General features: G+C 44.9%; 1 protein-coding gene across 1 annotated transcript in view; it reads left to right on the forward strand.

The window, feature by feature from the left end:
* bnc2 (basonuclin zinc finger protein 2) overlaps window positions 1–12,888 on the forward strand; it is a 152,826-nt gene that overhangs the window by 68,430 nt on the left and 71,508 nt on the right. The window contains exon 2 of the mRNA XM_084559624.1: window positions 453–806. Coding sequence (XP_084415750.1) covers window positions 453–806 — 354 coding nt within the window. The remainder of the gene's footprint in view (window positions 1–452; window positions 807–12,888) is intronic.

The raw sequence follows: 12,888 nt of genomic DNA on the forward strand, positions 1-12,888 counted from the left end.
CCATAACCTCCCTCTTCTTTTGTTTAACTCAACTCTTGTTCACCTTATCATCAGCCCCCCCACCCTCCTCACCCTCCATCCTTCTCCCCATCCCTCCTCACCTCCAGTGTTCCGCTCATCTCCCCCTGTCCAAGACGAGGCCCCCGAGGAAATTCACCACAAGCCCTCCTTTCTCTCTCTCTTCATGAGAATTAACTCCACACACACTGCTCGCCCACAGCTAAGAATCCTCTCTCTCTCTCTCTCTCTCTCTCTCTCTCACACACACACACACGTCCACTCCCTCACCTCACCTCTCCCCGTTATCCTCCTTGAAAAGGAGGACCCACGCAAGACGAGAAAAAAAAAAAAGGCGACCCCGAAAGAACCCACCTTCACTGACTTCTTTTTCTTCTCTCCTCCTTCACACTCCCACATCCCTCCTGCCCTCCCTCCCTCTCTCTCTGTCTAAGTCCAAGGAGGCAGAGTTGGATGTGAAAGGCAGTGAGTGTGACACAGTCCCACCAGAGCCCAGCAGAGACCAAGAGCCGCCCAGGCCACCTCCAGCTAAGGCTAACGGACCCACCGGCACAGCTGGCGTTTGCACGAGCATCCCCTCCAGTAGCAACAGTAGCAGCAGCAGCAGCAGCAGCAGCAGCAGCAGTGGTCTGGGTGGCATTAGCATCGTTAGCAGCAGCGCTGAGGGAGCAGGCGAAAGCTCCATGCAGTTCAGCACCAGACCGCCTAGTGCTGAGCAGCCGGGCTTCATGGGGACATGGCAGCAGCAGAGCACTGACAGCAACCTCCTCTACAGAATGTCCCAGCAGGTATGTCAGCTCAGACTCACCGCTTCCTCCTCTCCATCTCTGCCTCCCCTCTCCTTCTCTTCCCACATTTTCGTTCTGTGCGGACAAAGTTTTATTTTCCTTCTCTTGGTGTGTGTTTGACACGCTTGCTGTTGTAAATATTTACCAACTCTTGGTCCAAAAGAGTGCTTGTGTGTGTATGTAATTTACTGGGTAGGTTTGTTTGTGATATTTTTAATTAAGAATCCTCATTTGCACCAGGATTTTTTATTTTTATTTTTATTTTTTTGCAACTGCCCCTCCCTTTATCAAATTTGTGTGTTTTTATGTCATTTACACACACACACACACACACACACACCAGGCTTGAAAGTATTCCTCAAAGAGAAAGTGTGTGTTCCTTTTAATTTTACAAAACGTGATGTGTTCACTCCAACGAGCAAAACCAGCATGTTTTAAAAACACACATTTTAGTAGAAGATTTAAACAATAGCAAATAACTGACTTGTGTGACCATTTGACGGCTCTGCCCTCTTGTCCGGACTCGTTACATCCATGCTCAGGTCTCCGTAATTGGTGTGGCGGTGTGGAGTTTAAAAGCAAGCAATAGCCGTGTTTTGGTAACCTCAGTGGCGATAAAGGCTCGGGAAGGGGGCTCCCCTCTGGGACCGGCTAATTGACTTCATGTGGCCGAAGCAGGAAGCCCCATGCGCGGCTGCAGAACAGCAGAGGAGCCGCGAACGAACCACGGGCTCGGCTGGAAAAGTAATGATGAGAACGGATAAACTGCCCCGGCATGAGGAAAGTCCACATTTTCCTCCCGACATGTCTCGCAATTTATCGCGTGTGTTCTGTAAAGCTCTTATTTTTTTTTTCAGTGCAGACAAAAAAAGTTGGAAGGAGGCAGTTATTTTAAAGAAATCAAGTGTTGGATACGTGCAGAACAGGGAAAGGGAAGAGGAATGTGAGTCCAGTTTTGTGGAAGTGTGTGTGTGTGTGTGCGCGCGCGCTTGTGTTTGTGTGCGTGTGTCCGTTCGCGCGCATGAGTGTGAGGGGGAGACAGTAAAGATAGCGGATGGTTGTTAGGTTGCAGTTAATCATAGGGGGACCTGCAGGCTCTCCGTACCATGCACATGCTGTTACGCACCCAGGCCGCCTTGCGCAACAGCTTTGCCGCGGCTCAGTGTTGGACACGATGAAAAACTTATTCTGTCACTTTGTCGGCATTTATTTATTTTATTTTTGCTTTTCTTTAACCCCAGGGGTGTAATCGAGAAGCTGAAACTGATATGTTGAGATAAAAAACACATCCCGGTTCAGCTTCTGGGAATACCACATTTTATGGCCGCTTTCTCCAAATTGTTTAATGCATCTTATAATAAAAAATGTCATTTTTATGCTTTTCACTCAGTCCTACTAAAAACAAAATTTGAGATCAGATATATCACATGCACATCAGCGCAACATAAATTTCTGTTTTCCGTAATTCCCCCTCAGTAAACGATCAGACAAACTATGAATGCGTGGATCGGAAGAGATATGTGTGTGATGTAGAGTCCAGCGACTCTTCTCTCCTCCTCTCCCGGTATGAGCAGGTGGATGGGCCCCTGCGCTCAGCATCTGCTGGGACCCCACGTTTGCATCCCCAATCCTTTTTACAAATGCGCACCGTTGTTTCAATATAATCAGCTGTGGGACTCGCTGTTATTTATCCTTCCTCGCACCACTTAGAAGACATCTTCCCATGTTTAGTAGGCATGACATAAATTCTCCGAAGGAAGCCTGTTCCTTGACAGACTCGCCTTATTGGAATCTAACCGATAATGACTTTCTGTTTGCCGAGCCTGGCGCACCCTGGGGTGTTGGAGAGAGATGCGTTATGGGCTTGTGTTTCAAATTCTCCCCTCTCTCCCGTAAAGATCAACTAGGTGACACGAGAGATGCGGTTTTTTATCGTTTGTTATAGGCCAGATTATGGCTGCATCTGATCGATGGAGACGCAACAGAACTGTGCGCAGTGCGTTTAGGAGAGATGCGGCTGTGGCGAGGTCCAAGAGCATCACCAAGCCAAAAAGCGTTTGGCAACACATTTGAAATTCCTTGTAAATCACACGCAGAAAGCGAGATTTTTTTTTAAGAAATGGGAAATATCAATTTGGCATGAAGGCAGCGGTTTTCTTACTTTAAATTCACACCTGAACACAAGCTGTGGTTTCCAGCAGGTGTCTGATCTTCTCGGTGCAAAAACATCGATGAAAATTTTGACAGTGAAGCAAATATCAAATTATGAATTGTGATATTAAATCCTTTTTTTTTTCTGTCTTCACGTTTATTAAATTACCTAAATGTCATTTCGGAATCGGTTGATATCTCTGAATGGAATCATTTCCTTTCTAATGGGCTGCTGAGTTTAAAGCATTTGAATATATTTTATATTTCGATTTTAATGATAAAATTACTTTGTGTAGTTACTTTAAAGACAATGAAACGTCTTCTTTCAAAATATTTTAAAGAGATGGACGTCAAATAAAGCTAAATCAAAAAAATGAGTCATAAAGTTTGGAGCGTCAGGATTGCACGTCGATAACCACATGCGATATCTTTTTATTCCAAACCAACGAAATGAACCACGCAGGACACTGATGCATTTCCATAGGAGAATAATTTGCAGCTTTCATAAAAAAGGCCTCAGCATGTGTTTAATCTTTGAATAAACTTTTTTTTCTCCTCCCTAAGTCATAACAGGAGATTTACAGCCTCCATAATCCACGTAAGTGTCAACTGGAAGAGGCATAAACAACAAGCAATTTAAATGAAATCAATGAAATGGATTCGATAAATACTTCCTATTTTCTGAGCCTCCTGATGTTGGGGGATCGGCAGACATTTTTTACAAAACACCGCGAGAAGTCATAATTGCGTTTATGGGGGAGGAAAAAAAAAAAACATTAGTTGGGCAATTTAATTATTTTCCAGGCTTTACGCAGTGATAATATTTGGAGCCAGAATTGACCCGCTGTTGTAGATGCGGTGGCTATGAATATCGACCCCTGGAAGTTTAAAAAAAAAAAAAAAAAAACTCCGAAGTTAAGCGATACTGCGAGCCTAATTGGCTCATCAGGGATATTTCCGGCACAATACAGGAGCCGGAGGCCGCGTCTTTTTTTTTTTTTTTTTTCTTTCTTTTTTTTTTATTGTCTTCTGCGCTTCAAGTCGGAGGAACGTGGGAACAAGTCAAGGATTAGAAAATCTCGTAAAAAAAAAAAAAAAATGTGCCTTAGCCTCCACCTGAGGATCTGGTGCTGCCACCCAGGCTCAGGGAGGAAAGAAAGAATGTGTTGAGTCTAAAACCATCTCTAAAACAGCCTCTTCCTTTTCTTTCTGCAAGGGTGCTGTAACGCGGCTTCCTTTGAAGTGCGACAGGTCGACTATGGGCCGAGACCTGGAAGAGGTACAGTGGCACCACAGCCTGCCTGACTCCTGTCTGCTCTCAGTGCTGCCTGCTTCATCCCACACGGAGCCTCTTATTATATCCACATCTGAACACAGCCAGGGCTCTCACAGTGGAGAAATACAAATTTAAAAACAACAATAACAAATCGTATTTGTGACACTATTTTCGTTTAAAAGCTTTTTGCAAATGTTCCTTAGAATTAGAAATTAAATCTTGATGCATTTTTATAAATTGGCAATTTTAAGATATATTAAAATGTATAAAAATATTACATTAAGAGAATGACAAATTAATAATTAGCATATACTTGTAAGCTATTCTTTATCTTTAAAAAATATATACAAATATATTAGCTTCTTATAATAATTCCCTTACCTTAAATATTCTACCTATTTTTTTAAGTATGTCTTTATTAGCTCTATTTTAATCTTTCTTTCTTTCTTCCATTATCTCTGGTTTTCCATATTTTTATATTTTCATATTCCTAGTTTTTCTTGCACTGATGGATTGTGCAGCCTGCTCTGTCCAGTCTGAATACGCTAAACCGTTGAAGGTTAATGCTGTTAGCTCTCAGGGCACCATGACAGACATATTTGTGGAATAACACGCTCTGCTTTGTTTTGTCTGAGTCAAGCGGTGGGGTAGATATTAACCTCTTCAGCGTAGATCACAGGACACGCTAATCTCCCTATTAACACGCTCGCACTCGACTTCTAGCGGTGTGTGTGTGTGTGCGTGCAAATGTTGTTTCACACAGTGGGGCACAGGCATGTTGCATATGTGGTGCATATGCATTGCTGCTCACTATTGTGTGGGACTGGGAAGCAGTGATTTGATGCATATGTGCAGAATTATCCACAGTCCGCGAATGTGTGTGTATGTGTGTGGTTACACTCAACTGTTATTATTTCCATGTCTGTCTTTGATGGGTCGTTGCACACGGAGCATATGGATGTCTATACGTACATGTATCTGGTGTCACGTGTGTGTGCGTGTGTGTGTGTGTGTGTGTGCGCTCCGGCACTGAAGTTTATGTGCGTGTTAAAGCGCTTGTGTCTGTGCTTTTGCCATTTATTTTTCTGAGTGGGTGGCTAAATACTCATATGCCAGTTGTGTGAGTGTGCGCACGAGTGGGAGAACGCAAGCGAGCGCGCGTCTCCTCCCCGAGTGTGTGTTTCGGTGTGTTGGCTCTGGCTCCATGTGTGTGCGGGTGCGAGGTGAAGTGTCTCTTGGCTGGCCCTGGCTGGAGAGCTGGAGGAGAGCAGAGGTGAAAGAGGAGATTTGCAGAAAAGACACGCACCACTTCCCCCATTACTACTTTTTCTTCTTCTACGTCTCTGTCTCTCACTGCTTCTTCTTCTTCTTTCTCTCTCTCTCTCGCACTTCTTCAGTCCCCTTCCTATTCCCCCACCTTCACCCTCTCTGTTCTGTCTCTTCACGATTGTCTTTCCTATTTAAAACTCTTTACCACCAGTCTTCAAATGCTAACTCAGATTTCTATCGGAGCTACTTGAAATTTGTGTAACACAAGAACACTTGGGGCGCTGCACATGTTCAGAGCATTTTCAGGTTTACCACTTAGAATAAGGACAAGTGTCAGAAGCACCACAATGATTTTTCAGCAAAGGGAAGTGACTGGGTGTGTCTTTCTGCCAGTGTTTGGTCTGGCACCTGATTAGGTTTAAAGCTTCACCAGAACACATCACACTGATGGCGCCTACCTAACGCGAAGTTCTGGTTAGCTCTTACAGCACCGCAATTATTACAATGCTACAGGTCCGTGAAGAGAGTCCAGACAGCGCAGAGAAAGGCCATGGTGGCGTTCAGAGAGCGGGCATCTCTCCTAATCTTTGTGCATATGAAACACATGATGATGCGAGCGTTTCCTGAAGGCAGCATTATTTGTTCAGCAGAGAAATGCGAGAGTGAGTGGGAAGGTGGCTACAGCTACTTGTATATTTACCGTATGTGTGCTCTATTAAGGGCCCATCGAGTTTGACGAAACCAGAGGATGTACAAGGTCCCATTCATGCTGTGGTCCCCACCATATTTACCCAAGCACCAACCAGGGAGATATGACGTCCGCAGCATTTTCACTTCAAACTCGATTCAACTGGCTTTTTAAAATAGGATTTTTTTTTTCTTTCAATAATTGCGTCACTTTTCACTTTTATGAAATCAGAAAGCGCAATAATAATAATAATAATATTTTTTCCTGTTTTTCCTACTATAGATGTGGATGAACTAATAGTATTTATACATTGTTTTATTTTATAACAGACTGTTGAGGAAATATATCAATCTGTGTCCTCATTCATTCTCCTTTCTTTGACTCACCGCTTTTTTTACTTTAATGGCCCTAAAATAAATAATAATTCTTTACTATTTTAACTTTCCAGTTATATGCGTGATCTCGGCAAAACAAATAAATAAATATTGCGCCCTGATCATGTCTCGGGTCACGCAGCAACCTCTGTAGCTGTGCAATAATGCCCTGCAGGGCCAGCGTTACGGGTAGGCACTGACCCCGGCTGTGTGTGTGAGAGATCCGGGGCAAACAGCGATCAATAAGCATCATGTGAGCATCACTCACAGGCTCCGTGTCAGCTGTTTCCTGTTTGTCCTGAGGAGACGGCCGCCTCACCACCATGATGAATGCCCGAATAATGTAGAGGATGCAGAGCGATGTAGAGGAGCTATCATGGAAAGGCAAAAAGAGTCTCTTTATCATATGGCAGCACACATATATATACTGTATATGTGTGTGTGTGTGTGTCTGTGTTGAGGAACGATAGAAATGCAGAACCATCTGCTCTCCTCTTATCACAGGGCTGAGTGGTGAAATCTGCTGGAGCTCAGTCTTTCCCAGGGACCTCTTTATACTAGTGTGTGGGCATGTGCATGTAAAAAAAAAAAATACAATATTTATTTCCTTTTGTTGTTCTTTATTTATTGCAAGCTGCTCTTGACTTCGCAATCAATAAAATACCGGTGATCTGAATAGAAAATGTCAACGTGTAACACGGAGGAGATTCATGGGGTGTTTCAGGTTGTTGTGCCGGGTGACCGAAAGATTTATGTAGGTTTGATTTGTTTTAAATAAATCAGTCCATATTTGAATACGTGTACTACAGCCAGCCATCTGTGTGGCAGGTGATTACATCCTTTCTACACCGGGGGGAAAAAAAATGTGTAATTCATAAATTGAAGAAGTACATTTTTAATAAATATATATATATTTTTGAAGATTACATTGATCATTTTGGCCATAAATATAGATTTGCATTTTATTTTCCAGTGTTTTTCTCTCCCTACACCTTTGTTTTCCTCTGATTGTTTCTGCTGATGTCAGTTTAAGCAGTGAGGCACCTCTTCACCCTCGTGTTTTTCCTTCTTCTTATTTTGCTGCATTTCTTTTCAAAAACACGGCCAGGTTAGGTATTAGTGTTTTGGGCAGTTTCCTGCAGTGGGGAGAAGTTGCCGGTGTGAAGAGGAAGTGTGTGTTTGAAGGGCCAGTCGCTCAGGATGTCGCCACCCCGCCACTGGCTAATGAGGGGAGAGGGGGGGATGTACGCGCAGGGCCAGAGCAGTAACACACACACACACACACACACACACTGACACGACAGGAATGCGGCAGCTGTCACCGGCAGTTCTGAAAGGGTTCAAGTGTAGTTGTGTCTTGTATATATACTGTATGTATATGTGTGTGTGTGTAGTGGCAGTACCAGGGGTCACGAGGGTCCCGAGGGCTCGGAGGGGCCGGTGCTGGTCTTCGGTGACCCCGGCCACCAGCAGAGCGGCTCATCACACGTAACTGCCTCTTTCTGCAAGGAGAGAGAGAAAATATACATAAGTGGTATTTTAAGAGGTGACCATATGGTAGAGACATTGTTGTGCGAAGCGGTTCTTTCCCGTTCTGCATCCAGAGGAAGGTGACATTAGGTGTGACCTGCGCTAAGTGACAGGAACTTGGGCATACTTTCACCATGGCTTCTCCCTTTTCCTGTTATTCCTCAACTCCTGTTATTTTGTTTTCCTTGGAGCCACGCCAGCGCAGCGGGCAAATCGACAGCCTACTATTTTTACATCCGTCTTTAAGGACCCCTGTCTGCTCGCTCTGCCTGCCAATTTGCCCCATCAGCAGTGGCAACGAAGGAGAGCTCTCAAGGCACCGAGCCTTTCATTTTTCTGTTGGCGATGTGGCTAATGCTGTCACTGTTATTTGAAAAAGCACTCAGAGTGAATTGCTATTATTATTGTTAAAACCATCATCATCATCATCAGGCTTATTTATGGTTATGGATAATGATGGTAATTTTGTTCGGGGCTTGCAGTTGACTCTGTCTCTTTCTCCTGCTAATCCGACATGTGCTGCTGTGCGAGTGTGTTTGTGTACGTTTGTACTGTACATTCTAGATGTGCTGGCAAATTACCAAAGTAGTTGTTCAAAGAAAATGGCTTTCCAGCACAGATTTCATGTCCACAGTTCACGTGTGAGGTGAGGAGGACTTGTGCGCACTCAGGCAAGAATAAATATGTTTCATCTCTTAATGCATACATTGAACTCTGTCTCGGTGTAAAGGGATGAAGGAGGAGGAGGAGGAGGAGGTGGAGGAGGAGGAGGCTTTTCCCAGTATTTTCTGTTTCATTTCTCTTCGCTCCCGTGTTGTATTCTCCGTCTATCTCCCCGCTCTGTTCTGTTCTGTCTCCAGCTTACCATGGAGATTTGATTGCTAGAGGCCCAGGGAGGATTTTAGGGAGGTTTCTGGAGAAGGGAGGCTAGTGGTACAGGCTGTGGTAGGCTTGTAGCCAATATACACACACACGCGCTCATATACATATACACGCACAAAGATATTCAGTCCTGCAAGTGTAGATCCTTTCGGATACACTTGCCTTTTCTTTATGCAGATTGTGTAAATTGCTTCTTAACGGCGTTGTCATTTTAACCCTCCAAACTCATTAGCTACTTTTTGGTGTGAGCAAAGTGTTAAGGCAACATGTGCAAGCATTTGTTTGTGCTCTCTGCTGACTTTGTAAAGATGTTTGCGCTGTTGGATTAATAACATTTAATGGCCACTGTTAAATGCAGCTGCCTTGGCATCCCACAGCTCGTGTTTTTCTGGCAAGCCGAGACTCTGGGTGGCTTTTGTTTTTGTGAGTTTGTGTTGTGTGTGCAGTGAAATACACCGCGTGCATACACGTGTGTGTGTGTGTGGGCTGAATGGGAAAAGCATTGTGTATTGTCACACACACATCCGTACAGACGGCTGAATTGAACCTGTCTGCATGCGAGCCGATCACATATTGAACAGCACGCCACTTCACTTTCTAACAATCTATAACGTCAATTAAGTCACAAATGATCTGATTATCCTACTGTGATAGACATCAATGGGTCTGACCCTGTAGCCGCAGCAACCAGTCAAGGGGTGGGTGACAACCGTGCGTGACCTCCGGCATCACACATTGTTGACCTCTTGTGACATTTAGCCTATTGTGCGATTGCAGTGACGGCGGCGGCACCGAAAACACAAAGTGAGAATTCTTGTAAGGAGAAAAGCCGTTTTTGTGCGCGTCAAAAGTGGGACACGCATGTGCGTCGCTGCCTCACATGCAACCGCACATATACACTTGTTTTCTCTGTGCTGATGTTTTCCCTGTAAATGGCCTGAGCTGCCTCTTCCTTTGTCGGGAAACACACTCAGCGATAAGTGCTTAGTTGGAGCTTCGTCTGCTGCATGATGTGTGTGACTCTGACTGGCATTTAATATTTCATGGCATTTAATCCATTTGATATGTTTCCTCCAAACACAAAAAACAAAAGAAAATCTGCAGCTTTTGTTTGCTTTATCCAGGCTGTTACCTCACAGCTTGTTGATCAGTTTAGATTTGTAAAGGGTGGCAACCAAGGATTTATCATCTAGACTTAACCCCGTTTTTTTTTTTTTTTTTTTTTTCTCCTGCACAACCGTTCGAGTCATAAATTCAGCATCTTGTTTGCTGCTGCAACGAGGCCTCATGGGGGCCTCAAGGTGATCCTTTCTGCCTGATCAATGGGTGCCCTGATATAACTCAATAACTTAAATGATACGAATATCATTAGCGAAGGGCCGTGCGAGACGGCGAAGTGAGAGCACTTAAAGAGCAGCCAAGTTTACAGGATGCAGCTGCAAAGAAAGAAAGAAAGAAAGAAAGCGCATTATGACAAAGAAAAGGAAAAGGAGCCGACAGCCTGTGCATCAGTCAGAAGGTGAGGAGGAGGCTCTCTTTGAGATCAATTGGTAATAGGCTGAAGTCACAGAGGCGATTAGAGGCGTCGACTTGCCTGTGTTGTAAATGCTGTCAGATCTGTTAAAGGAAGCCTAATACCTCTCAGGTTGAAAGCTGTAATAACATCAACTGTAACCGAATCCACAGGGAAGTGCAAGTGAGTCTTGTGTGTGCGCGAGCGAGTGGAAAAGGAATGGGAGGAAGGAGAAAGTGTTTCATTTTGTGTAGATTACATAGGCGTGTGTGCTTGTGTGTACGTGCATGTTTTAAAGCAGCGGCAGCGCGCATAAAAGGCGAGAGCCGCGGGGTTGCTCCTGGCATTTTTTCGGCCACCAGATGCCTGTCACTGCTTTGAGAAGGGGAAAAAAAAAAAAGAAGAAGCCGGGGATGAGGAGGGGAGAAGGACAAAGACGAGGGAGGGAGGGAGGGAGGGAGAGAGAGAGAGAGAGGGAGTCAAGGGGCGGGAGGGGGGCCACCGCTGTTCAAATCATGTCACGTAGCGCTAATTCATCCAGCCTCATTAGAGAGAGGGAAGGGACCACAGGGCCTCTCTCAGGACAGGGCCTGGGCTCAAACACACACAACCACACACAGATACATGCATACACTTAGTTTTTGTCTGGCACATACTTACACACAGATACAATTTCTCGCTTCCTCACACAGACACACACAGACATGCAGACATACATACACAGATGACACTGGCACATGGCGCAGTGCGGGGGCAGTTTGGGGAATAGAAAATTGCCTTCTCAGGAAGGCCCTGGCCAATTAAGGACCTGACCGTATTGAATGTCAAGTGTTAATTTAGGCCCCCCCTCCCACCTCCCTCCAACCCCAACCTCACCCCTCAATTTCCCCAGCAGTGGTAGCGGTGGTGGTGGCGGCGGTGGTGGGCCTGTGTGTGTGTGTGTGTGTGTCCCAGAGATGAGCAAATACATGTCAAGCCAAAGTTGATTGCCTGCTCCGTATTATGTGTCGCAGGCAAGTGGCAAATGTGCTCCCTCCTTTTAGCCTTTCACGTACCCCCCCGGGGGACGCCGCGATGGAAGGAGGAGGAGAGAAGCAGGATTAACTGTACCGCAGTGATAAGAATGGGGGGGTTTACACCAGGGAAGAAGGGAGAAGAGGGTGAGGGGGGGGGTGTGAAGGGGACAGAGGGAGAAGTAGAAAGAGGGCAGAGGGCTGGTTTGATCTCATAGGACTGGGCGGTGACTTTGATAGTCTCTTAATTGCCACCATTTCACCGAGGTGATGTCGCCGGCAGTCATTTCTAGAATAAACAGACTGGGTCCATGTTTCTAAAGTTTAAATGAGTCTTAAATTAAAAAAAAAATAAAAGAAGAAGCTATTTTAACTTTTTGAGAAACTTAAACTGATGGCTTTACTCACAACCTTTGGCATAGTCCAGGGGCAGACAGGGTTGTTTCTGAGTTGGCCTGATGGTAAATGTCCACCTCCTTACCTCCATGATCTAATAGACATCCACTTAGTCTTAATGGGGCAGATTCCCTTTCTCCTCTCGTGATGACTGTTGCACTCTTTAAAGGTGGAATTGCCAGCTTGTCTTTCCTATCAACCCCCCCTCCCCTCCTCACCCCCCATGCCTCCCCTAGTCTCTGTATTTCACGTTCACTACCTCTCTCTCAGGACAGAGAGGGGCATTTCTAAGAAAATAAATATTAATGCTTTGCTCGGATTCACAACAAAGCCAGCTCTCCTGTTTTAGCCGGCCCTCTGGCTACATCTGTTAGTGCAAAGGCTCTTTGTTTTACCTCCATGTTGGCGCATTAACATGTGTCCCGGAGTTTGTGTGTGTGTTTGTGTGTGTGTCCGGTGATAGTAGTGATGTTGTGAAATTGAATAGACAGGGTGAGTATTGATCATTTACCCCTGTGTGTTATTAGTGCCTGCTGCTCCTGACAAAGAGAGCGTGAGCCACCTGCACAAACACAAACCGGCGAACACACGCACACTTACACACACACGATCCCATGTTTACTCAAGAAATACAGTAAGTTGTTTGCATGTTGTGACAACCGTAATACATTGGGAAACAGTATACTTTCCTGCTACATAATATTTTATGGAAATATCGACATTATTGCCCAGAACCGGTGGTGGAAACCTGTAAAATTACAGCTCCAGTAGTGTTATGACGGGCCGGGTTCTGCGTCAGTGACTTATATGCGTCAGGGGTCTTTTCAAAAAGAGCCAATTTCGGTGCTCTCGACACACACACACATTTATTATTCCAATCTGTTTTGTCAATCTCTTGTAAGTGATAACACATTTCAAGTTCACAAGGGTTACAGTGAAGTGTAATTCAGTCTCTGATCACTGATATCCAAACAGCCACTGTACAAGCCT

Source organism: Chelon labrosus (genome assembly GCF_963514085.1).
Source record: "Chelon labrosus genome assembly, chromosome: 2".
Taxonomy (NCBI): domain Eukaryota; kingdom Metazoa; phylum Chordata; class Actinopteri; order Mugiliformes; family Mugilidae; genus Chelon; species Chelon labrosus.